Genomic DNA, 27,528 nt, shown 5'->3' with positions numbered 1-27,528 from the left:
TGAATTAACCTTCAAGTGACTAGCCATTCTTTACTGAGGATACAGTAACACGTCAAATTACAGAGTGTCACATTATTACAGGCATCACACTATCATTCCAAAAACAAAAACAAACCAGTCCTAAAAGACAGACGGCCCAAAGCTTTAGGAACAAGGACTGTGAAACCAGACTTCCAAGTCATTCCCTTCGTGCTTTTTCACTGCTTGTCCTACAATAAATCTACCTTCTGTTGCTGCGGGCACAAGGCTTGTGCCTTCATTCTAAGAACTCCTACAAATAACTTTCCCAGGACAACGGCGTGGCTTTAAAATAACCAAGGAAGAACCCACCAGAATTATTCAGGCAGAAACATATCCACAAAAATTTAAGGTGATGAAATTATCAAGCAGACTATAAAATAACAATTATTCTTCCTATGCTAAGAGAAATAAAAGACAAATTTTAAGAAATATTCACAAAAAAACTAAAAAGGATCTGGAAGATATGAAAAAGAACCAAACAGAATTACAAAAGTACAATCTTTGAGGATGTAACTTCAAGAGACAGGCTAGTAAGCAAAGCAGATGGCATGAAGAGAATTCGTGAGCTGAAAGATACAGGAAACTACATCACCCAGAGCAATGAGGAGACAGAAACGTATAAAGACACAAGCCGTGGAGAAGAGGGAGAGGCCTCGTGGAATCTGATCAGGGCAGAGAGAAGCTCAGGGGAGGAGAGAGAACAAAACCGATGAGTCACACCAACCACAGCTCCCAGAAGCCCAGAATTCTCCAGCAGGTAAGGAACAACACGTATGCAGACAGGACACAGTGAGGGTTTGATAGCCAGCTCCACTCCCGCTTCCCGCAGCTGGAACTGGTAGCAGAGCCCAGGTACTTTGATATGTGATGCAAGAGCCCCCAAGAGGTGTCTTAATCACTCTGCCAAATGTCTGTGTCTTTCAAAATTTCCTTCAATGCGGGCAAAGTAGTGAAAATATGAATAAATATAAGGAAGCATTCACAATTCAAAATAACATGCAGATAGAAAAATGGACCAAAAACTCAACATTGCACTGAAAAAGAAAGGAAAATGGCACCTACACGTTAGGAAAAACATTCAACCTCACTCACAAGAGAAAGCAGGCTAAAGTACTCGGACACATCCTTCCCTCCCAACTCACGGACACGGCAGCAGCCCAAGAGCTTGATGGCTCTCTGGGCAAGGTGGAGGCAGACGGGCACCTCATACACCCTGCTGGGGGTGCCTGGCAGTTCACACCCATGAAACGGAACTCCATCTTCCTTCTGGGACTCTAATCTGATGACCTACCTTCAAAATTTAAAACATACACATCAGGTGGTTCACGGTGGCATTAGACCTTTGTAATAGCGAACAAACATCCACCCAAAGGAGACAAATGAAATATATACTATGTACACATGATGGAGAACCACTAGAGCAGACAGTTCAGAGACCTCAGTGAACAGAAACAGTAATTATCAGGATCTGTTTTTAAGTGGAGAAAAAAATTGTACAGAACAGTATACACAGCACTTTCCTTTTATGTAAGAAAAGGGAGAAGTAAGTAGCAAAGAAAGAAACAAGGCAGGCTCATTCCCAGGGAGTTGCTTTGCTAGGCCTGACCCCACAAGGCACTGCTTCTTGTATTGACTGTACATTGTTCAAGAGTATCAAACTCTTTTTTAAATGGTCTTTTCAGCCCTCACAATCAGCCACTAAAGTCAAGCTGTGAAATTTTAAAAGAACCAACAGAATCACTGTTAGTGCTCCATGAAACAAAATGGAAGCAGGCTTCCCAGGCTAATGGAAGGGTAGCAGCTAACAGCAATGCTGGCTAAAATTCCAGCATGGCCGTGGTAAACCCAACTGTAGAGGGCACAGTGGGACCCCTCCACCGCCAGGCTACCCTCCCGACGTATGTGGCCATGTAGCTGACAGAACACCGATCCCTTTCTTGTCCTGCTCCAATCCCATCATGCCTGCCCAAGTCTAAAACAATAATGCTATTGGTTCAAAGGGGGTCTGATCAATGCAGAACTGGAGAATCTACCCCCATCATCTGTAGGCAGTCTCTCCTCCCCTCAGTATGCTCACAAGGCCAGAGGCTCATCTACTAGCTCCTGGTAGCCACTGTGATAGAAGAAAACCCGCTTGGAGGACGAGGCTGGCCCATTTGTGACTGTAACACCAGTTCTGGTACTTCTGTGATACTCAAGTACCAGAATACACAGATTCCCATTGGTATGAAAACATCACCATTTCACTATTCTGAAAGATTCAGGTCTACGACTCAACTGTCTAACTCAAAAGACAAACTGGGGAGCTGATTTCCAGTCGAGCCTGGCTTACAGTCACAAAAAGCATCCTTATCATCATGGATCACAAAGCTTCTCCCAGGGCAGAGGCTGAGACCCCTAAGATGCCTGTGTCCCACAGCACAGGGCCTGGCTTTGATTCCCAGCTCCAGAGTCCGGCTTCCTGTTAATGTAGAGTCCGAGTCAGCAAGGATGGCTCAAGTAGCTGAGTCCCTGGCCCCCACGTGGGAGACCTGGACTGAGTTCCTGGCTGGTGGCTGTGGCCCCAGCCCACCCTGGCTATTGTGGGCATTTAGAGAGTGAACTGTGGACGTGAGCTACTGCACATGCTCCCTCCCTCTCTAATAAACAATTTAAAAACAGCTTCTACTCATAAGGATAATTCATAATTCTCACTCTGGTTGAAAGACTCTCAACTAGAACATGAAGGACAGTGGAGTGTTAGAACATTTATGCACACGGCCAATAAATGCCCTTTATCAGCAGCTGAGGCTGGGTTTCCTGTTCTTGCAGCCAATCACACACCAGTTGCTAACACATGCCAAGCGATATGTTCCCGAAATGCACCTACCAGTTTTGCTTTGTCTTCACATCCTGGGGGGACACATATTTGGGTCTGCGGCAAACCTTTCTGACTGTGCCATAAGCTAGGTTTCTCTGAACGAAGGCTGAAGAAAAAAAAAAGGCAAATGAAAACATACACACAGACACACACACGTGCTGGAGCACGATGTTTTATAAACACATATTAAATGGGCTGGGAAGCTAATTCAAGTGTATAAAGCTCAGAATCAGTCTGTTAAAAACAAAACAGTCTTTCACATCTCAAATATTCATAAAGAAAATAGGTATTCTTAGGAGACCGAGTATAATGAATAGAGGAGTGATTAGTAATTGACGTATCAATTATACATGAGTGCTTTTAAATTGTTACTTCCAATCTTGTTTAAACTATTATTTTGCTTAGCAAATTTTCCCAGCCTGGATATAGAAAAACTTCAGCCCAGCCTGAGACCAAATTACCGCATCTCAAGTTAGTGGGATTTAGAGTTAATATAGTAATTTCACTCTTAAGACTTTTTTAGTTGATTAAATTGACTCTAACAGAATTTATCAACCTTTTTAAACTCATGCCATCTTTAGTAATCAAAATTCTTTTTTTTTTTATTTATTTTTTTTGACAGGCAGAGTGGACAGTGAGAGAGAGAGACAGAGAGAAAGGTCTTCCTTTGCCGTTGGTTCACCCTCCAATGGCCGCCACAGCCGGCGCACCGCGCTGATCCGATGGCAGGAGCCAGGAGCCAGGTGCTTTTCCTGGTCTCCCATGGGGTGCAGGGCCCGAGCACCTGGGCCATCCTCCACTGCACTCCCGGGCCATAGCAGAGGGCTGGCCTGGAAGAGGGGCAACCGGGACAGAATCCGGCGCCCCAACCGGGACTAGAACCCGGTGTGCCGGCGCCGCTAGGCGGAGGATTAGCCTAGTGAGCTGCGGCGCCGGCCAGTAATCAAAATTCTTGCTGACATCCCAAGTCCCTCCAATTTATCCTGAGGATGGCAGGGATGAGGTGGGGAGAACTCTTCAAGTTGAAAAATGACAAATACTATACATAGATTAGAACATATCCCCACCCCAACCAGGAAACTCTTGTCAATGCTTACTTTCTACCCTCAGGGTTAAAAAGCCATTTTAATTTTAGAAATATTTTAATTTTAAAATAGTAGGTTATGGGGCTGGCATCGTGGCATACTGGGTAAAGCCGCTGCCTGCAGCACTGGCTTCCCACACGGGTGCCAGTTCAAGACCAAGCTCCACTTCCGATCCAGCTCTCTACTATGGCCTGAGAAAGCAGTAGAAAATGGCCCAAGTCCTTAGGGCCCTGCACCCAAATGGGAGACCTGAAAGAAGCTCCTGGCTGTTGGCTTTGGATTGGTGCAGCTCTGGCCATTTCAGCCAACTGGAGGAGTGAACCAGCAAATGGAAACCCTCTCTCTCCCTCTCTTTCTCTCTCTGTGTAACTCTTTCAAATAAAAAAAAAAATCTTAAAAAAAAAAAAAAGATGTCAATTCTTTGGGCCTCTGCACCTGCATGGGAGACCTGGAAGAAGCTCCTGGCTCCTGGCTTTGGATTGGCTCAGCTCTGGCCATTGCGACCATGTGGGGAGTGACCCAGCGGATGGAAGACTTCTCTCTCTCTCTCTGCCTATGCCTCTCTGTAACTCTTTCTTTCAAATAAATAAATAAATCTTTAATAAAATAGGTTTACCTTATTGCATTTGAACATAAACTACGATAACTCAGGTGTGTGTCTCTTACACTGCAACCCAGTAGTCACCATTCCTGGAGGGCTACCCATGTTCTCATCCAGAGCTCCTCAACCAGACACAGCTACCGCGGCCCTTCTGCTACCCACCCCACAACCTTCTACTCATGCCTCACTCATTAGCATACTTACATGGGTTTTCAGTGACCACCTGCAAAGAGTCTCAGTTACTCAAGGTCTAGGGACTGGCTGTGTGTCAGACACCTTCCACTTCCCTCATTCACGCTTACAGAGCATACTCTGGGCACGTGCCTAGGTGAGCCCTGACTCAGACATTCTGCCTGTCTTGACGCCAGCTATCAGGATGCCAGAATCCTGCCTCTGCAATCTTAGCACTTGCCTAGAGTGAACCTTTTGTGATGAGTCTCTGAACGGACAGAGCTAAGTGTTCCTAAAACTCACAGAAGTTCATTTGGTCGTTGTGTTTTTTTGTTGTTGTTGTTGTTGTTTGTTTTGACAGGCAGAGTGGACAGAGAGAGAGAGAGAGAGGAAGGTCTTCCTTTTCCGTTGGTTCACCCCACAATGGCCACTGCGGCTGGTGCGCTGCGGCTGGCGCTCCACGCTGATCCAAAGCCAGGAGCCAGGTGCTTCTCCTGGTCTCCCATGCGGTGCAGGGCCCAAGCACTTGGGCCATCCTCCACTGCACTCCCGGGCCACAGCAGAGAGCTGGACTGGAAGAGGAGCAACCGGGAGAGAATCCAGCGCCCTGACCGTGACTAGAACCCGGGATGCCAGCGCCACAGGTGGAGGATTAGCCTAGTGAGCCGCAGCGCCGGCCGGTCCTTGTGTTTTTACAATGTGCTGGCTTCCTAATAAATAATAAATATGTGTGGAGGCTGGCACTATGGCATAGAGGGTAAAGCCGCTGCCTGCAGTGCCAGCATCTATTATGGGTGCAGGTTCAAGATCTGGCTGCTCCACTTCCAATCCAGCTCTCTGCTATGGCCTGGGAAAGCAGTAGAAGATGGCCCAAGTCCTTGGGCCCCTGCACCCACGTGGGAGACCTGGAAGAAGCTCCTGGCTTTGGATCGGCACAGTATTGGCCATTGCAGCTAACTGGGGAGTGAACCAGTGGATGGAAGACCTCTCTCTACCTCTCCTTCTCTCTCTGTGCAACTCTTCCAAATAAATGAATAAGGGTTTAAAAAATAGATAATAAATATGTGTGGCAGAGTTTGATCTGAGACCTGCTTCCACTATACCCAGTAGTGACATTGTGAAAGGAGAAGCCAATTCACCTCAAACTCCGTTTGCAGCTGTCAAAAACAAAAAACAGGAAGACTCTGCCCACTTAAACAAACTTAAGGCTGACTACAATCAACACACCTATCAAAGTGATTTGTGTGTTCCTCCCCATCCCAAGAGCCTGTTACGTCCCTGGGGATGAGCTGACAGAGGCTGCACGTGACATCTCCGGTGCACTTTTGTTTCAGTATTTTCCAGATATTTAAAAGAAATTTTCCACACTGTGATTAACAGCAGTGAGACAGGTGGCCTGCAGGGCAGCCCCGTGCCGCTCCCTCTCGCGCTCCCTTTGCCCTGTCTGGCACCTGTGGTAGCCACCGTACCTCGGCAGCTAGTTCTCTCCAGCAGAGGCAGCACAAACCAGAGAACCACGGGACTTCTCCAGAAGAACCTATCAAGGGGCACTGAATCCACCTGAACAAAAATGCAGTTCTACAAAACCACAAGCAGAATCAACTGGCTCTAGGAAAATGTACCAAAGCCACTGCTGCCCTCCACATGGAAGGAAGGGTCACAAAACAGCCAAACGGTACATTGCACTTAGAGGACACTTCAAGTGTGAATCAGAAGCAAAACTGAATTGAACAGAGCCAGGCTGATGTATCTGTGTAGAAAAGGCTTAAGAGAAACTACGGAAAAACTAAAAAAGAAAAAAGTTCTGACAAATGGCCACTGGAGGAACCTGTCACAGGTTTACTTAAGGCTTACTTAAGTCCTTTAGGGAAATCGGCACAAATTATTCAAGTCCCAGTTTTAGTAACCAACTGCACAATTTTTCACTAAAGCATGTTCTAACCCATGTTTTACCTGGCTGGCACTTCACCAATGCCAGAGGCGCCTACAGAAGCGGTGACAGCAGTACCGCCACCCTGGGTGTGACAGGTTCTGCACCAGAGAGTCACTCAGACCCGCACAGGAGACTAAGTGTAACCCTCAGACACTGCACACCCACTGAGCCTGCCAGTCCCTCCGTGCTGTGGCCCCAGCCCCTCCTTGGGTTCCCTTTGCCTCACACTCTCCACACAGCTTTTCCTGCATCCTGCAGCGCCAGCACAACCTGCAGACAGTTCTAGCGCCTCCTCTGGGTCACACACCTTCCTTTGCTTTCCTGTACCGGCCCAGAGCGCCACACAAGCACGCGGCTCCTCCAGGAGAATGCAGCATGGCTGGGTGAGGGCGGTGGGGGGTGGGAGGTACCTTTGAAATCTAACTCGTATTTGTGCTTTCCAGCTTGGAACTTCAGCGTGGCTGTCTGGGCGTCAGCGCCCGGTGCACAGAATGCCAGGTAGGCCTTCTCCACATCGCTGCTGCTGATGGTGGTGGCAGGGTGCCCTGTGCCCTGTGAGGAGAAAGCCAGATACTTCACAGTGATGAGCCAAGATGGGGTGTCTCCACGCCACTTTTCAGCCAGTCCAGGTATGGGGAAGGAAGGAGGGGCCGAGGAGCAGGTTGTGGCAGAGGAGGGAGACACACGCAGAAGCAGCAGGCCTCCTGACAGCCACGCTGGCAAATGGAGACAATAAAGTAAAGGGCCTGCCTAGCAGGGTGACCAGGGAGGGAAGCGCTGAAAAGGAGGGCGTCCAGGCTGCTGGCAGGGAGAGAACAGCCGCTGACATCACCGAGACACCAGCCACGCATTCTCCAGCACCGCCCGGCCCAGCCTGCGCAAGGCTGCTGGTTCTCGTCCCGGAATCAGTTCAGTCCTCTCCCTGGGAGTCTTTTCTGGTCTCTTGGAGAGCTCGTCTAATTTTTCTCAATTACCATTTCAATCTTTCCTCCCCTCTATAATGACTAGCCAGGTTATTTAATACTTTGGGTGGGCTGACTGAGTTTGAATTCTGGCTCCTGTTAGGGTCTGCATGGAGGGCATCCTGAAAAGGTTCATGTGTTGGCGGCATGGTCCCCAGTGTGGTGATGCTGAGTAGAAGAGGAACCCCTGAGAGGTAAGGCTAGCAGGAGTTAAGGCCCTGGGAGCAGTGCCCTCAGAAATGATTATCAGGTGAACTGTGGAGGAGATTTTTTCTCCCAAGAGTAGATTGTTGGGGCTGGCGCCGTGGTGTAGCGAGTGAAGCTGCTGCTTGCAGAGCTGGCATCCCACATGGGCGCCGGTTCGAGTCCCGGCTGCTCCACTTCCCATCCAGCTCTCTGCTGTGGCCTGGGAAAGCAGCAGAAGACGGCTCAAATCCTTAGGCCCCTGCACCAGGAAGAAATTCCTGGCTCCTGGCTTCAGATCAGCCCAGCTCCAACGACTGTGGCCATTTGGGGAGTGAACCAGCAGATGAAAGACCCCTATCTCTCTCTCTCTCTCTGCCTCTGTAACTCTGCCTTTCAATAAATAAATCTTAAAAAAAAAAAAAAGAGTAGGATGTTATTAAATGAGGCCACCTCACATACTTGGTCCCTCAGTACATAGCCATAACCTTGCCATGTTGGGGCCCCACCAACAGGCCCTCACCAGAAACCAAGCAGATAGGGCTGCCAATCTTAGATTATAAGCCTCCAAAATTGTGAAATAAATCTCTTTTCTTTATAAAGTACCCACCTTGAGCATTTTTTATATACACAAAATGACTAATATACTCAAACCTGGTGACTGCATAATCTCTGCAAGTTATTTTAACCAGTATCACCCTGTTACCGCAACTGTACAACGGTGATAGTAACAGTACTTAGCCCATGCTCTCCTGTCATACAGCAGGGCTACACATCCTCACAGCTCAGAAGCATAATTACAAGGCACGCAGAGCACGCAGCACATCAGCTACAACAAACAGCACTCACTACTTGCTAACTAGCATCATTATATTCGACATCGCACTAACAACTAAAACAGAACTTGCTGAATCCTTAACTCCTCTGTTCCTGTAGTTTCTTACTCCCGCTTGTACAACCACTCCTGCGTCACACGTTCTAGGTGTCACAGAACAATAAAAGGAACAAGATCCAACCTGCCTCTGGCAACTTGGTCCAGCAGCACAGAGGCGGCAAAGGCGAGTGGACATTTTGCTATGCCACACTCAAGGCCCCACGCAGGCCTGTCTGGCACACTGCAGAAGCTGAGGAGTTACCGAGAATGACTGAGACAAGGTGGGACTCAGAAAAGCTTTAGGGAGAAAAAAGATGTCCGAGTCGGAGGTACAAAATGAGCTGGTCTCACTGAGGCCATTTGGAAAGGGCCGAAAGGGTGTATGATTCTTGAAGCAGCCTCTTCCTTTATGGTCTTATATGGGGGCTGTGCTTCAGCTTCTGAACTCCACCTTCCTTCTAACGCACTAGACAAGAGTGGGGAAAGCAAAGGGATACAGCATACAAAGTCCTTCCACACAACAAGGAGAAAAGGGAAAAAAATCCCTCCCTTTTTGGTCTGAGGAAACAAAGCAAGGAGTGGAAAGGAACAGAAGGGGAGGACACAAGCGGCTGGACACACCACCCCGTCCGCACCCCAGCCTTCGGTCAAAATCCCTGAAGACGGGGTCGCCAGAGAGCGGGGAAGGTACAGGCGCTTAAGCAGAAGGAAAAAAAGAGTTTTTTCTCCAAGGTTGAGGGGCAGGGGGCGGCCTGGAAGGAGAGACCAACAATGGCAGCCACATTGTGTGTCAAGTTGCGGGAGATCCAAGTTTTGCACCTTGAGGCACTAATGAGATGTGGAAGAAACAGTTCCCATGTTTTCCCGGGGAACCACCAGGTAACTGTTGACATGGAATGCCTGGGCACATCTTGAGTTCAGACAGCAAAGAATCTAGTGTTTCTGAGAATCGGGAGAAAGCTGTCTTGAAGTGGCAATTAGCAGAGAACTAAGAAATCCAAGTATGAGGTTACAGCAGAAATGTGAGAGACAACGAATGCAGAGATCATCCTGTGGGGCTGACTGGCTAATGGCACAAATGAGACCGTGCAGCTGGAACTCGGCACGTCCACGGCTTTGTCGCCAGAGCCCAGCGGCAAGTGGGTTCATCAGTGACCTCCACGTGTAGCTCATCCCCACAGGTTCTCAAACTCCTAAATGAGTCTGTGCACCTCCACAAAGGAGTGAGAGGGCATGGGGAAGGGGAAGCTAAAGGAGGGGTTACTGGAGGAGGAAGTCCACCAACCCCCAGAGTGTGACAACTCACTCTGAAATTCCAGGGAAACACAGCTTCTGCATGGGGTGCCCCCAGCGCCCCACGTTACCCCACCAGGCGGCCAGGGATGCTCAGTGTCTGCCACCGTACCTCCTCCTGTAACCAGGTAAGCTCCCTGTCAAGACAGACTCTTGCCCTCTGTTCCTGACCAACTCAGGCCACAGCACACTGAGGGAGTCGCTGGGGAAGAGAGGCAGGGTGGAGCAGGGTGGGGAGAGCTGGTGCTGGGGTGCAAGGGAGCTGGCCACTGCTGAGACTGCCTGTCTCCAACTGACCAGCAGACACAGGCAATACCTTCTCCTTCAACTGACCAAGGACTGTTTAAACACCTCAAGTCCTACTATGCACCCTGTGGGCCTGAGGAATGCATCAGGGACAAAGGGGGACGTCAGAGTGGGCAGAGGAAAAAAACACTCTACCTTGAGTGAAGAACAAGAAACTAGAGCTTTAATTTAGCCTTTAATAACCCCGAGAGTACACATATCTATCAGATCACGTATCTCCATTTTCACTTCAGAGGGAGTCCCTACATAAACCATGGTCTCCCTACACTTGTACGTCTACAAGTGACCAGGGACTCCCTTTAATACGAGTCAGCCATGAGCATCTTCAAGTAACTCGCAGCAGCAGCTACCTGACCTATACTCCAAATCAATATCTGATATGAATCAGTTTCCCTATACGTGGTCACCTTCTGTAAAGTTGTAGAAATGGCAGAAAGGAACTTTGAAAACACTTAGACTTTATGCCACAGCTACACAAACACATGTTCACACACAGTCACGAACTCTGGAGTTACCTGGTCAACAAGTGGGAGGCATCTTTCTATCTCATTTAACAAAACCAGTTAAGAAACTTGATCTCTTAACTTTTTGTCATTCAGTTCTCACGAGCCAACAGATATCTAATTGTTCAAAGATGGAAGCTCATACAAATGAACCCCAAATTATCTGGTTTTGCCATAATCCCCCCAAAAGCCAGTGCATCATCCCGGGACCTTGGGGGCTTTAGCTGTACCAAAGATGGTCTTGGTGATGCTGTTTGTGCTTGCATTTGGAATGGCTCCCCCACCCTAAATCACCAGGGTGAATAATCACCCTCTTTCCATCCTACTTACTTGTTTTCCATATTCCTGCCAAGAACCAAACTCATCAGTCCAGTACCACACCCACTCAGTGGTGAGGATGAAGTGTGGGGGTCTGGTGACAGAGGAGGCTGTGGAGAGCCGGCGAGCCCGCACAGGACCAAACATCATGGAGTCGAAATACAGAGTTTCAAAGCGAAAGCCGCTGACCGGCGTGGTACACAGAACGCTGCGAAAGAAAAGAAAGGCCACACACGTGTTTAAAAAGTGCTTTCAGGGGTAAAGAGTGCTTTTTCAGGTCGGTTTTGCTGTACAAAATAGTAAAATCAGGGTAAAATAGGTATCATGAAAGTTCCTTTCACTAAGAAATACAGAAACGGCTGGCTGGAGTATTCCTCTATAACACGCATTGCTGAGGGCTGGCATTTGCCACAGCTATTGGATTAGGACACCCCTTGAGAGGCCCACTTTCCGTATCAGAGCACCTGGTTCAAGTCCTGGCCCCACTTCCATTTCCAGCTTCTTGCTACTGTGCATCCTGGGAGGCAGCAGCGACGGCCCAAGCAGTTAGGCTTGTGCCACCCGCATGAGAGACCCAGACTGAGTTCCAGACATGTGGGTTTGCACCGGCCCCACCCGAGCTGCTGCAAGCATTTGGGGAGTGAAAAGAGGAATGGGAGATTTCTCTCTCTTTGCCCTTGAAATAAGTGAAAACAAACAAATTTTAAAAATCCTAGGTAAATAAAATGTAATGCAGAGCTGGAACGAAAAGGAAGTCCTTAGAGGCCAAAAATCCCAGCAGTTAACATCCACTGAGTATTTACGATGTGAGCAGATCCTAGTCTGCCCTCCAGTCACAGACTCCACAGCTGCAGATGTGGCCCCCACAGACTGAAAATGTCAGGAAAAGGCAAACTGCATTTGCTCTGAATATGTAAACTTTTTTGCTTGTCATTATTCCCTAAACAATACAGTATAATGTATACAGCATTTACCTGGTATTAGGTTGGAGATGATTTGAAGTATACAGGAGGGGACCGGCACTGTGGCGTAGAGGATAAAGCCTACAGTGCCGGCATGCCATATGGGCGCCGCTCCACTCCCAATCCAGCTCTCTGCTGTGGCCTGGGAAAGCAGTGGCACTGAAGATGGCCCAAGTCCTCGGGCCCCTGCACCCACACGGGAGACCCGGAAGAAGCTCCAGGCACCTGGCTTCCAATCAGCAGAGCTCTGGCTGTCGCACAGCAGGAAGAACTCTCAACCTCTCAACCTCTCTCTCTTTTCTGCCTCTGCCTCTCTGAAATTCTGCCTTTGAAATAAATAAATAAATCTTAAAAAATAACTGATTGTCCCAGGACACTTCACAAATAAAGAAAGCACACAGGAGGGAGTGTGGAAGTTATGTGAAAATGCTACACCATTTATCTAAGGGACCTACTGGTCATCTGCAGATTGAGGTGTCCACAGAGTCCTGGAACCAACAGCCTGCAGACCCTGAGAGATGACTATTTTAAGAGATTAAGTCTTCACCACTCTAAGAGGTTTGAGACTACGATCTCCACTTCACAGGCGGGAAAGCAGAAGCCCAGGAAGGCTAGAAACCTACCCAAGATCAAGCATTCGGTAGACGGCAGAGCTGGGATTTAAGGGAAGCGCTCAGCTACACAGCCACCAGGTCAGGCTAGGCTTCCTTCCTCTGTGCACTACTGCCTGAAGACCCAAGGCAAGGAGTACAACCAGAGGTAAGTGAGGGCTGAAGCCTGCAGCTGTCCAAGGGCAGTATCAACACATAACAACCAGAGCCTTTTTTTCTAGTAGCAAAGGGGAGATAATCAATAACTGTAGCTACAATCTGAGTAAAGGAGGAGGCTGGATCTCAAACAAGAACTTCTGCCTAAAACTAGGACCCTAAAAGATACATGTCCTTGGAAAAGAGGAAGGGGGCTCGGTGAGAGACCTGCCTTGCACAGGAAACTTGCCTGCATTCAACGTCAGCTCTTGATGGAGGAGAAAAGCTCAAAAACCACTCAAGCCTCACAAAATGTTCAGGCTGATTCACAATTTCTGTGTGAAAGGAAGATCCAAGGTCTCCCGGAGAAGTGAACACAAGCCCTCTCCGGAGCAATTCACCTTTAACTCAGGACTCAAAAGTATTTCCACAAAGAAAAGTTCCATCAACCATGAGCTGAAAATCAATTCGCAAAGCACATGTGGAGACAAGATACCAGGAGCAAAGTCAGCAACAACAAACAGAACACCAAAAGCTGTGACACTAGTGTTCCAGGCACTGCAACGAGGATCCAAAACACCAGTAAAGATCAAGAGACTAAAAGACGGAACTTTTACAAGCAAATAATAATTAAAATTTACAAATCCGTTAGGTGGGACATACTAAATCTTAGATGGGGCTGAACTAGTGAACTGGGAGGCAGGGTGGAAACAGCAAAATTCCCCTGAATGCCAAAGAAAGAGAATGGAACAGAAGTTAGGAAACATAAAACAAAGCAGGTTGGCTAGAAGAGGGTACGCATCTGTGAAAACTCACTGAACTGCATACTTACAGCTTTGCAGTTCACGATCATGTATATTTTGCCTCAAAAAAAGTCTGGGGTAGTAAGTGAGTTATTTAACAATTCTAGGGGAATTAATTTGCCTCAGTTACTTATTTACCAATATCAATTTGCAATGTGCTCCAAATTAAAATTTATTTTTATATACTTAAAGACCAGGCTTTGATTCCTTTCTAGGCAAGGTATTTTAACAAGCTGAATTCAAGATCTGCTAAGTACATGAGGTCTTCAAAAAGTCTGTGGAAAATGCACATTATAAAAAAACTACACATGGATTTTAAAAATGTTTTTCATCCAAATAAATTTTCTTAAACCCACTTTTCTAGGAACTTCTTGCAGTAGCCTCGTATCTGAAAATAAAGCTACCCAGAACATTCCTATTTACTCTGGAATGACTGAGTGAAAATACTGAAACACGTTTAGAAAAATCAAAAAGAGTTTAAACAATAAAGAGTTCAGCTGTGTAAGTTTACAGAAAAGGCTAAAACCTTATAAATCATCATTTCTTGCTTTGCTGCACTAATAAATGAGCATATAATAGGTACAGGACTGATCCCAGGAGCAAGTAGTTGAGAACTTTGTCTTGGTACATCTTCTTTACCTGTAGCTCCTCCCTGAAATGAAAGGAAGGCGGGAGAAGAGCGCCCCCCAAATGCCTGTGTGAACACGAACTTTCAATTTCCAGCCCAGAGCTTCCAGCTCTAGACCAGGCTTAGGTGTGGGGAGAGACATCCAAAGCAAACATGCTGTTTAAACCAAACTCCTCACGGTGCACACAAAGACCCAGTCACGGGCTGGCGCTGTGGCCTAGCAGGTAAAGCCACTGCCTGCAGCACCAGCATCCCATATGCGTACTGGTTCAACTTTCGGCTGCTCCACTTCCGATTCAGCTCCCTGCCAATGCACCTGGGAAAGCAGTGGAAGATTGCCCAAGTGCCTCTGCACCCACATGGGAGACCCAGTCTCCTGGCTGTGGCCTGGCCTACCCCTGGCTGCTGTGGCCATTTGGGGAGTGAATCAGAGGATGGACAATATCAATCAATCTCTCTTCTTCCCCTCCCCCCCTCCCCCTACCTTTCCCTCTCTGTGGCTCTACCTTTCAAATAAATAAATACATCTTTTAGAAAAAAAAAAAAAAAAACAGAGACAAAGCAGAAACAGTGACATTATTCCTACCTGTCTTTCCTGGGATTGCTGTACGCCTCTTCAATAAGCTCCATTTTATCCAAATCCCTCCATTTGCCTCCATCCAGGAACTGCCATCGATATGGCAAATGGAAATGAACTCTATAGCACTTATCTGGAATAAAAATAGAAAGCAGACAGACAGCACGGTAGCACATAGCATGGCTTAGCCCTATAACTGTCAAAGGGGGTGTACTGCTAACTAACCCAAGAATATTCTGGAAATTCAGGAGGTAGTTCTAATTTATTATTTTTTTAGTGCAGTCACACTTAGCATGTAGGTATTGAAATATATACATTTTTTATATTATGCATCTTCTTTTTATGGCTCCCTTTTTAACAGGCTCTTACACTGATTCTTAAAAATAGACATGTCAGTAGGTTACACCATCTATGAATTTCACTATATGACAGTAAATAAGCTGATCATGAGAAAGCTAAAGATCCCGTCCCCACTGGATGCACTCTGACTGCTCAATATTGCTACACCTGTGGCCTGTGTACAACTTCAGAGAGATTCATCTGTGCCAGCACCTCACCCCCACCCTGACATGTCCTACACCAAAGGTACATCAGCAGTGTGATGCCAGCTGCTTGGATCTCTTCCAGGTACCCAGAGATTCACCCCTCCTCAAAATATCCCCACCTCCTTACAGGTCCTCACGTGCACTGCTCTACCCCCGCTGACGCTTACACACGGCCCAGATCTGCGGTGTCCAGCCGGCTGTTCCCCCGCTCCTTCCCCATTCTCCTTGCAGCCAGGTCCTCACCTGCGTGTTGTCACTTTGAGCACTTGCTGCCTGCCTGCTTCACATCTGCTCAAGCCAGCCCTGCTACCTAGAAAAACACGCACAGTCTCCTCTCCACGTTCCAGCAGCCTCCATGAGGTTCTTCTACATTCACACAGGGGAGCACATGGAGAAAGGAAAGACAGGCACGGAGAGCTCACTGCCCTCCAACAAGAAGCTACTGCTAAGATACAGGCTATCAGGTAGGAAGAGAACAAAGCGCAGGAAGACTCAAATACAGGGGTGGAAATATAGGGTACACAGTCAGCCCTCCACATCTATGCACTCAGCACCTGAGGATTCAACCATGCTTGGATCAAGATATTTGATAAAAAAAATTATATCTGTATTGAATATTTACAGACTTTTGTTGTCCTCATTATTTCTGCATGTATCAACTATTCACACAGTACTTACACTGTGTTAGGCACCAAAAGCAACCGAAAGGGTGTGTGTTTGGCCTAGCACTAAAGATACCAGATGGATGCCTACATCTCCTATCTGAGCACCTGGGTTCAAGTCCTGGCTCCACCTTCCTGCCAGTACTTACCCTGGAAGGCAGAAGGTGCTAACTCAAGTAGCAGGGTCCCTGTCACCCACAAGGGAGACCTGGCTCCCAGACTCAGGTTAGCTATCCCAGTCAACACGTACATTTGGTGAGTAAACCAATAGATAGGATCTTGCTTTCTCTCCCTCTGCCCCTCAAGTAAACAAACATCTAATCTAGAGATGACTGAAAGTACATAGGAGGGAAATGGAAGATGGCTGAAAAGAGAAAAGAGACACTGATTTTAACCACAGGAAGATACCAAAGAAACAAGTGAAGGGCTGCATTCCCAGGGGCAGCGGGAAAGCTACAGGGAGCTTCAGACAGTGCACACACAGGAGCCAGCGGGACACTGCCAGCAACTCCCACGGCCTGCACAAGGTAGGGAGACGCCATGCCCCAGAGAAGGGGAGAGGGGCTGCAGTGATTCTGTCTATGGGAGAGCTCTGAGGTCTCCAGACTGAGTACAGCCTGGAGGGGCGGCGGGGCCTGGAGGGGCGGCGGGGGGGCGGGGGCCTGGAGGGGCGGCGGGGGGGGGGGGGGCCTGGAGGGGCGGCGGGGGCGGGGCGTGCACCCAGTGCCATGAAAGGAGCCCAGGCTGCTCCCCTGCTCGCCCCCTCCCGAGTGCCCGGTGGCGAGGGGCAGGCAAGGCCAATGGAGGCTGCAGCGGCCCAGGCACCACCAGTGGGCTGCATCTGAGGGAGAACTGCACGGTCCCCAGTGAATGGGAGTCCAGCTTAAAGAGCTGGTGGGAGACAGGGCACCCATTTAGCTCCGTGAAGGGAGGCCATGCTGATTCCCTCTCTTCCCCCACCAAAGTGCCAGACTCAGCTTGCTGAGGCAGAGTTGCAACTGACCCCTGTGGGCTGGGCAGCTCAGTCCGGGAACAATGCCCTGCACCCTGTGACTGTGAGGTCTGCAGAGGCCATGAAACTGAGAAGGGGTGAGGTGTGGTTGGGTCTATGGACACTCACCTAATGTGACTGAGAAGGGACCTTGTAGTGGGTTTGTGTGCCTGAGCGGGTGGGGTACACAGGAACTGTGAGATCAGTTGGCACCCCTTGGCACAGAGAAGGACTGAGGCTGTGAACGCACCAGTGTGATCATCCCCTCCCCCGACTGACGGCAGTCAATGGAGATCCACCACGCCCAGCCTGAGTGGCACTGTGGACTCTTGCCCCACCCACAACGCTGGCCGGAGCTCCCCGCCCCACCCAGCACACACCTCTGAATACCCACGGTAAAAATGCAGACATTGCAACAAGCCACGGAGGCACATTTCCAAGAACAAGGCCTTCAGGAGATACCAACAAGTGATTCCAGTGTGTAAAAGTAAACAGAAGCAAGAAACGAGCAAGGAAGACATGATTCCCGAAAGGAACACAACTATGCATCGGTATTAGACCGTGAAGAAGAGACGGACAAATGCCTGAAAAGAGTTCAAAGGAATGATTGTAAGATTACGCAAAAGCACAGAGAAGTAGTTACCTGAAATCAATCAGTACCTGACATGGATGAGAAATTCTTCAGGAAGATAGAGGACATTAAAAAAATCAAACTGAAATATTAAAAATGAAGGATTCAATAAGTCAAATGAAAAATACAGTGGAAAGCCTTAGCAACAGACTCAGCGAGGCAGAAGAAAGAATATCCAAGTTAGAAGAAAAATCATTTGAAATAGATATTTTAAAAGGAAGGAAAAAGATAGAAAAATCAATAACAGCATTCAGGATCTCTGGGATACTATCAAGTGACCAAATATGTGTGTCCTGGGAACTTCTGAAGAAATGGAAAACAAAATGACTTAGAAAACTTATTCAGTGAAATAATAACAGAAGTCTCCCCAATGTGGAGAAAGACACTGACATCCAAATACAGTAAGCTCACAGAGTCCCAAATAAGTATGATCAGACAAGATCTTTACCACGACACATTATAATCAAACTTTAAAAAGTAAAACATGGCCGGTGCCGCGGCTCACTAAGCTAATCCTCCGCCTAGCGGCGCCAGCACACCGGGTTCTAGTCCCGGTCGGGGCGCCGGATTCTGTCCCGGTTGCCCCTCTTCCAGGCCAGCCCTCTGCTGTGGCCAGGGAGTGCAGTGGAGGATGGCCCAGGTGCTTGGGCCCTGCACCCCATGGGAGACCAGGAGAAGCACCTGGCTCCTGGCTCCTGCCATCGGATCAGCGCGGTGTGCTGGCCGCGGCGGCCATTGGAGGGTGAACCAACGGCAAAGGAAGACCTTTCTCTCTGTCTCTCTCTCACTGTCCACTCTGCCTGTCAAAAAAAAAAAAAAAAAAAAAAAAAAAAAAAAAAAAAAGTAAAACATAAAGAAAACTTCCTAAAATGTGCAGGAGAGAAATACCTGATTACCTTTAAAGGATCTCCAAAAAGACCCGACAGATTTCTCAACAGAAAGCCTACATTCAAGGAGAGAATGGAAAGATACAGTCCAAACCCTAAGAGAAAAAACCTGTAAACCCAGAATACTACACAAATAAAGAACTTAAACAAAAATTGAAAGAATTTCAGTCTTACTAATGACACTTAAGGATGTACTACACACAGAAACACAGACACTCACCTGATGAAATAATGTGAAGGCAGAAAAGCTCCTAGTAAAAGTACAAAGAAGATCCAAAACAAACAATAGGAATATTGATGGAAAAATGGCAGGACTGGGTCATTACTTATCAATAATAATCTTGAATGTAAATGGACTAAATTCTCCAATTAATCTAGGATGTAAAAGAGCTCTACAATGAAAATTATAAAACATTAAGGAAAGGAATAGAAGACAGCACACACAATAAAGGGAAAAATCTTCCATGTTCACAGACTGGAAGAATTATCAAAATGTCCATTCTACCCAAAGCAATTTACAAATTCAATGTGATCCCATCAAAATAACATACATTCTTTTCAGATCTAAAATTCATGTGGAAACACAAGAGATACCAAATAGCTAAATCAGTCTTAAACAATAAAAACAAAGCCAAGAGGCATAACAATACTAGATTTCAAGACATACTACAAGGTTGTTACAATCAAAACAGCCTGGTACTGGCACAAGAACAGACATATGGACCAACAGATCAGAACAGAAACCCCAGAAATCATTCCACACAGTATGCATCTGATAAGAGATCAATATCTGAAATGTGTGAGGAGCTCAAGAACTCAACACACACACACACACACACACACACAGCTAAGAAATGGGCAAGGGAGATCAACAGGCATTTTTCAAAGGATTAAATACAAATGGCCAAGATACACATGAAAAAATGCTCAGGATTTCTAGGTATCAAAGAAAATGCAAATAAAAACCACAATGAGGTTTTACCTCACCCAGTTAGAATGGCTATCTTCCAAAAATCAAAAACAACAAATGCTGGTGAGGATGTGGAGAAAAAAGTCACCTAAAAAAGTATGGTTGGTGAGAATGTAAACTGGTACAACCATTATGGAAGACAGTATGGATATTTCTCAGAAATCTAAACATAGATCGGTATACCATATTACTCAGCCATTCCACTCTTGGGAATATATCCAAAGAAAATGAAATCAGCATATGAAAGTTACCTGTACCCCCATGTGCATAGCAGCTCAATCCACAGTCAACACAGATGCCCAGATGACTGGATAAAGAAAATGTGGTGTGTATGTGTGTGTGTGTGTGTGTGTGTGTGTGTGTGTGTATATATATATATATATATATGCAATACTACATTGCTCAGCCATAAAAAAGAATGAAATTCTGCCTTTTGCAAAAGATGATTTACCTGGAGGTCATTATGCTTAGTGAAATAAACCAGACCCAAAAAGACAAATATGTCTTCTCTGATTTGTGCAAGCAGTACAAAAAAATTAATGTAAATGAGTGAAAATAACATCTTAGGATTTGATTGTTTATAGTCCTTGACTACACTCCTGTGGAATTGTGGAATTTCTACTTTTTCTTGAACTCTGATCTTAGTGGAGGATTAAGTGAGGATTAAATGAGGATTAAGTGATTATAAAGTAAATTTTAAAAATATTATCATGGAGCCAGCATTGTTGCGTAGCAGGTGATGTCTCCACCTGCAATGCTGGCATCCCATATGGGTGCCAGTTCAAGTCTTGGCTACTCCTTCCAACCCGGCTCCCTGCTAATGTGCCTGGGAAAGCAGTAGAAGATGGCCCAAGTGCCTGGACCCCTGCACCCATGTGGATACCTGGAAGAAGCTCTAAGCTCCCAGCTTCAGCCTGGCCCAACCCTGGCTGTTGAGGCCATTTGGCGGGAATGAACCAGTAGATGGAAGATCTCTCTCACTCTCTCTCTGTCCCCTCATATCCCTGTAACTCTGCCTTTCAAATAAATTAAAATAAATAAATCTTTAAAAAACATTATCATAAAAATTAAATTAAAAGGAAAGAGGAGGGAGGGAAGGGAGGTGTCATATTCTTTTATTTTATCTGTGAAATACATGAAATCTGTTCTGTTTTTATTAGTTTTTTAAAAATCTAAAAAAAGACAACTCACATGGCCGGATTTCTGGCACAGCAAGTAAAGTTACAACCTGAGACTCCAGCATCCCACGTGGGCAACGGTTCATGTCCCAGTTACTCCACTTCCAATCCAGCTGCCTGCTATTAGTCTGGGAAAAGCAGCAGCAGATGGCCCAAGTGCTTGAGCCCCTGCCACCCATGTGGGACACCCAGAGGAAGCCCTCGGCTCCTGGCTTTGGCCTGGCCCAGCCCTAGTCATTGTGTCCATCTGCGGAGTGAACCAGCAGATGGAAGATCCCTCTTTGTGTCCCTAACTCTTTCAAATAAATAAATATTTTTTTAAATTAAGAATAAATTTAAAAAAGAAGTTTCCAAAAATAAACAAAGTACATGGGAGGATGCACAAAGACACTAAGCCAAATTACATAAGGGACTTGAGCATCAGCAGATCATAGCATCTGCAGGTTTCCTGGAATCAACACCCAGAAGGTACTGAGCGATGACTGCCTTTGCACATATTTATTGTTGAAGGGAACTGGGTGGGTGGAGAAATATGAGGAAAGACCTCATTTTTCTACGTTTTAAATTTTGAACCACAAGAATATATAGTAATTCTAAACAGTTAAACATCTAGTTAAGTGATAAACTCGGGGTAGGAAAGAGTGTGCCAGTGTACCTCCATTAAGAGTGAAACCAGACATACACTAGCAGACATATAAAGTCTTTCTGTGGGGGAATATTCAAGGAATGGGTTATTACAGTTTATTCTTGAAATAAACCTGGATGCTGTGAAAAACAGTGTGAGGGAGACTGATTTTTTTTATTTGTACATTTCTAATTAAAATCTTCTGAAATCACATACATTCTTTAATATATATAAGGATTTTCCAAAAGTTCATGGGAAATGTATATTATGAAAAACCCATGCATGGATTAAGTTTTTTTGCACTAATAAACTTGTATTCACTTCTTAGAACATGTCTGAGCAATATACAATTTGAGGCCCTGAGAAAGATGAAACATCAATTTGAAAAGAGACCCTATCACAACAACATAAATTCTGCTAAAACTGTAAGAACAAACCTCAAATTGATGGTGAAGATTGAGTGGAAGAACGGTGGAATCACTGATACTTAATGAAAAGGTTAGGGGCCGTCACTGTGACGCAGCGGATAAAGCCACCGCCTGCAGTGCCAGCATCCCATATGGGCACCGGTTCAAGACCCAGCGGCTCCACTTCCACCACTTCCAATCCAGCTCTTTGTTATGACCTGGGACAGCAGTAAAAGATAGCCCAAGTCCTTGGGCCCCAGAACCCACATGGGAGACCCGGAAGAAGCTCCTGGCTCCTGGCTTCAGATAAGCACAGCTCCGGCCACTGTGGCCAACTGGGAAGTGAACCAGCGGATGGAAGGCCCCCCCACCCCCTACCCCACGCCTCTCCTTGTCTCTCTGTGTAACTCTGATTTTTTTTTTTTTTTTGGACAGGCAGAGTGGACAGTGAGAGAGAGAGAGAGAAAGGGCTTCCTTTTGCCGTTGGTTCACCCTCCAATGGCCGCCATGGCCGGCGCGCTGCGGCCGGCGCACCGCACTGATCCGATGGCAGGAGCCAGGTGCTTCTCCTGGTCTCCCATGGGGTGCAGGCCCAAGCACTTGGGCCATCCTCCACTGCACTCCCGGGCCACAGCAGAGAGCTGGCCTGGAAGAGGGGCAACCGGGACAGAATCCGGTGCCCCGACCGGGACTAGAACCCAGTGTGCCGGCGCCGCAAGGCGGAGGATTAGCCTAGTGAGCCGTGGCGCTGGCCCGTAACTCTGATTTTCAAACAAATCTTTAAAAGTTATGGGGACAGGCCAGCGCCGCAGCTCACTAGGCTAATCCTCCACCTTGCGGCGCCGGCACACCGGGTTCTAGTCCCGGTCGGGGCACCGGATTCTGTCCCGGTTGCCCCTCTTCCAGGCCAGCTCTCTGCTGTGGCCCGGGAGTGCAGTGGAGGATGGCCCAAGTGCTTGGGCCTGCACCCCATGGGAGACCAGGAGAAGCACCTGGCTCCTGCCTTTGGATAGGCACGGTGCGCTGGCCACAGCGCACCAGCCGCGGCGGCCATTGGAGGGTGAACCAATGGCAAAAGGAAGACCTTTCTGTCTCTGTCCACTCTGCCTGTCAAAAAAAAAAAAAGTTCTGGGGACAATGCCCTAAAGAAACCAGCAGTTTACAAATGAGTAATTCCTGTTAAGAAGGGTAAGACAATGTTGAATACGAAGCCTGCAGCAGCAGACCATCCACATCAATTTGTGAAGACACAATTTACCTTCTTCACTCCCTGATTAAAGAGGGCTGACACCAGACATCCCAAATGGCTCAGTTTACATAATTCCGACTGAAAATTAAAGTTAGCACACTTTATGCTCAAGAGGGTCAAACTGTCGTGCCCAGATGAGCTATCGACAAGAGCTTTCAGTTTAGTGGGATCCAAATCCTGAAGCATTTTTTTCAAAGAACTGGAAGAAGAGACAAAGCACAGCTTTACCAGGAGGATCCCCTGGAGAACAATCATGGCAATGGTCACCAAAAGTGAAAGTGGCCCAGGCAAAGCCAAAGCAGACTGGTCAAGAGTCAGGATCACGGCGAAAGGTTTTTTTCTTTTTCGGATGTTCAAGACATTTTGCTTGTTGACCTTCAGGAGGGTCAACGAACGACCTGTGTTTATTTTGAAAATGCTTTGAAGGGCCGGCGCTGTGGTAACGTGGGTAAAGCCACTGCCTGCAATGTCAGCATCCCATATGGGTGCCGGTTCAGGTCCCAACTGCTCCACTTCCAATCCAGCTCTCTGCTATGGCCTGGGAAAGCAGTAGAAGATGGCCCAAGTCCATCTTATGGGAGACCCGTAAGAAACTCCTGGCTCCTGGCATCGGATCGGCACGGCTCTGGCCGTTGCGGCCAACTGAGGAGTGAACCAGCGGATGGAAGACCTCTCTCTCTCTCTCTGCCTCTCCTTCTGTGTAACTCTGACTTTCAAGACCCTTCTCTATGCCTTTCAAATAAATAAAATCTTCAAAAATTTCACAATATGCATTTTCCATGAACTTTCTGAAGACTCCTTATATATGGTGTATATTCTGTGACCTAATATTCCATTTCCAGGAGTCTATGGAAATATACAGGCATACTCAGATGCTCAACGGAATAGAACTATAATTAAACACTGCACAGTCGTCGTTCTTCTTTTTAAAAGATTTATTTATTTGAAAGCATTACACAGAGAGAAGGAAAGGCAAACAGAGAAAAAGAGAGAGAGAGAGAGAGATCAATCTTCTATCTGCTGGCTCACTCCCCAATTGGCTGCAATGGCTGGAGCTGTGCCAATCCAAAGCCAGAAGCAAGGAGCTTCTTCCAGGTCTCCCATGTGGGCGCAGGGGCCCAAGGACTTGGGCCATCTTCTGTTTTCCTAGGCCATAGCACAGAGCTGGATTGGAAGTGGAGCAACCGGGACTTGAACCGGTGCCCATATGGGATGCCTGCGCCACAGGCGGAAGCCTACTGCATCACAGTGCCGGCCCCTGCACAGTTATTTTAAAATTGAGGTTGGTGGGGGTCGGCGCTGTGGCACAGCTAATTAAAGCCCTGGCCCGCAGTGCCAGCATCCCATATGTGCACCAGTTTGAGTGCCGGCTGCTCCACTAATGATCCAGATCCCTGCTAATGAGCCTGGGAAAGCAGTAGATGGCAGCCCAAATTCTCGGGCCCCTGCACCTATGTAGGGGACCCAGGAGAACCTCCTGGCTCCTGACTGACCCAGCTCTGGTCATTGTGGCCATTTAGGAAGTGACCCAGAGGATGGAAGATTGATCGATCTTTTTGTCACTCTGCCTTTCAAATAATAAATAAATCTTTAAAAATAAAAATCAGGTTGATGTACATATATTGACATGGCAAAACCATCTCCAAATAGTGTCGAATAAAAGCAGGTTGAATACATTATGACATTCTTCCATATTACAAACACATAAAGTAAACACCACAACCACAGAGCAAGTGTTTACTTTGTGGAAGGACGAAGGACTTCATGCTTTAGTCTGTATTCTTGGACTCTCTTACAAAGTCCAAGTAGTCACGAACTGCTTGGATAATTTTTAAAGACTGAAAAATGAAACAAGCAGTTTAGTGGTTCTTTTAAGGGGTGTCACTGAATTTTACAAGAATCTTTTATCAAAGCCCAGGACAGCAGTTATGAAGAAAACAAAGGCTGAATGAAAACACAGATACACACATAAATAGGACTGCTTCTTCTGATCAAAGAGGGAGTGTGGGGTTCACTGGACAACACAGAATAAACCTCCAATTTACACAATTCCTCACCCCCAAGAGCCAACACAAATATCATCCTCAGTAAGGTCTTTGCCAGTTTCTAAGGCCCTAAGTCTATTCTCACCCTTTGGAAGTGACACCTCTGATCCCCTAGACTGAGCATCCCTGTCTCACGTAGGCCTGTGACCTCATGGTAAGCTGACCGAAGGTCAACACTTGACATTCAATTGCAGCATTAAACTAACAGATATGCTGGCTAAAACTCATCTAGTTTCCTCAATTCCCCCCACAGAGTAACTTCAGAACTGGTTAGATTAGAGAGCCAGGCCCCAGTGCACTCTGGAGGTGTCCAACAGGGTAGAGCTCCAGGAACCAGAAGCAAGTGGAATGAAGGGGCTCTGCCGACTTACCTTGAAAGCTACAACTTTTCCGGATATGATACAAGCAGATCTGATCACTCTCCTCCTGGTTAGGAGTGCTTGGGGACACAGGACCTGAACTGCCTCTTCTTTCTACAAAGAGATACCACAAAGACGTGTCAGCTTCCAGCACAGCCTCTGATATGGGGTTACAGTAGTGCAAGGCACTAAGGAGGAAAGAGGATCCATTCATCTCTCCGCATGTGACAAAAGTGGGAAGGCTAGCTGAGAAAACCTTGTTCTGCTACAGGTGAAAGTACCCCAGACACGGGGCAGGCTCCCTCCTTTTCAGGGAGGGGCTAGAAACCTAAGGTTACATGGCGCTCACCAGGGACAGGCTTCTTTATCCACTCTGTCTGTCACCCAGTTTTCTACGAGAGGGTAAGCAGAGGGCTACTTTTTACAAACTAGATAGAGTTCTATGTCAAAAACACTTGTGAGTGAACTTTTAGAATTGGTTAAAAAAAAAAAAAAAACAAGAAAAAGGCAATAAATGGAAAGCTTACATCTCAAAATGAAAGTTTAATTTTCTAAGGATCTTCATTTAAAAAGGCCTGTAAGTGCTTTCAGTTTACTTTCGTTAGTCCTACTGCAACGAGTCTTTACCTGTTACATTCACCCCTACTCACTCATCCCTAAACAAGCATATAAAACTCATTAGCAATAGCAATTTCGTTCAGAATCACTTGTTATTTTGCCATTCATCTTCCTCCCCATCCTTTTTTTAATTAAGTCCCTCAGATACACCATGGGATGGAACTCAAAACCCCACCTGTGGGACCCTGAAAGTCACATCACTCTCGCCCAGGGCAGCAGTAACTGCTCTTAGAACCTGTCCACCTCCCATACTGGAGTCCCTGGGTCCCAGCTCCACTCCCAATTCCAGCTACTTGTCACTACAGACTCTGGGAGGCAGCAGGTGATGGGTCAAGTAGCTGGGTCCCTGCCACCCATGTGGGAGAGCTGGAATGCGTTTCACACTTTTGGCCATGGCAGGCATTTGAGGGTGAACTAGCAGATAGGAGTCCCCTTGCCCCTGATTCTCAAGTAAGTGGAAGTCCAGGGGAGAGCGTCGGGTTTAGGAGTTAAGACGCTCATAGCCACCAGAGTGTCTGAGTTCAGTGCCCAGTACCAGTCCCGCTCTTGCTTATTTGGACCCTGGAAGGCAGCAATGCTCACGCAAGTGACTGGGTCTCTAACACCCACGTGTGAGACCTAGACCAAGTTCCCAGCTTCGGCCCAGCCCAACCCCAGCAGTTTCAGGCATTTGGATATGAACCAGTAAACAGGAATTTCTTTCTTTCTATGCCCCTCAAACATAAATTTAAAATGGAAATAAATTTGTATAAACACAGTATCCTAGTGCACTCACTTCTCTGAGTACCCACTACAGACCAGGCACTGTAGTGCTTAAGACAAGCATGGAACAAGGCAGAAAAATTCCATTTGCCAAAGTGAGGAAGATGGCCAAGACCCAAAACTAAAATGTGCTTTTTTTTCCCACTCATTTTTAAAAATCGAAACAGGGGCTAGCATTGAGGTGCAGCGGGTTAAGCCCCGACCTGTGACACCAGCATCCCATATTAGCATGGGTTCAAATGCTGGCTGCTCCACTTTTGATCCAGCTCCCTGCTAATACACCTGGGAAGCTAGCAGAAGGTGGCCCAAATGCTTAGGTCACTCCCACCCATGTGGGAGACACGGATGGAGTTCCAGGCTCCTGGTTTTGGCCAGCCATGGCCATTGCAGCCATGTGAGGAGTGAACAAGCAGATGAAAGATCTCTATTTCTGTCTCTCTGTATCTGTCTCTCCCTTTCTCTGTGTAACTCTACCTTTCAAATAAGTAAAAATTTATTTTTACCAAAAAAAAAGTAAAAAAAAAAAACCAGGATACAATGCAAAGGGCACCCTTAGAGTTGTACAGCCTGGCACTCCTAACTTTGGGGTCCCTCACTGAAAGGCAAGCTGTCTTGAGGGGTAGGAACGGAGGGTGAGTGCACAGGGCTGCAGCTGATTCCCCAATTTCAGTGTAGATTAAGCCCATGTGGAATCCACTCCCCACCACCGAGTTAAGTTGTCTAGAACACCTTCACAGTCCTTCCCTAGCTAGAAAAGAACCAAGCTTATTTTA

The 27,528-nt window shown here is 46.9% G+C and overlaps 1 protein-coding gene across 1 annotated transcript in view; it reads right to left on the bottom strand.

Moving 5' to 3' along the window:
* The window catches only part of PARP12 (poly(ADP-ribose) polymerase family member 12), a 41,652-nt gene that overhangs the window by 5,867 nt on the left and 8,257 nt on the right, over positions 1–27,528 (bottom strand). Inside the window, exons 4-8 of the mRNA XM_051835660.3 lie at positions 25,388–25,489; positions 14,836–14,959; positions 11,123–11,318; positions 7,082–7,223; positions 2,891–2,987 (exon numbers count right to left, since the gene is read on the bottom strand). Coding sequence (XP_051691620.3) covers positions 2,891–2,987; positions 7,082–7,223; positions 11,123–11,318; positions 14,836–14,959; positions 25,388–25,489 — 661 coding nt within the window. The remainder of the gene's footprint in view (positions 1–2,890; positions 2,988–7,081; positions 7,224–11,122; positions 11,319–14,835; positions 14,960–25,387; positions 25,490–27,528) is intronic.

This window comes from Oryctolagus cuniculus, chromosome 3, assembly GCF_051225735.1.
Source record: "Oryctolagus cuniculus isolate XC-2025 breed Fujian yellow rabbit chromosome 3, ASM5122573v1, whole genome shotgun sequence".
NCBI lineage: Eukaryota > Metazoa > Chordata > Mammalia > Lagomorpha > Leporidae > Oryctolagus > Oryctolagus cuniculus.
Note: the sequence above shows the minus strand (reverse complement) of the source record. Positions and strands in the feature narration are given on the sequence as shown.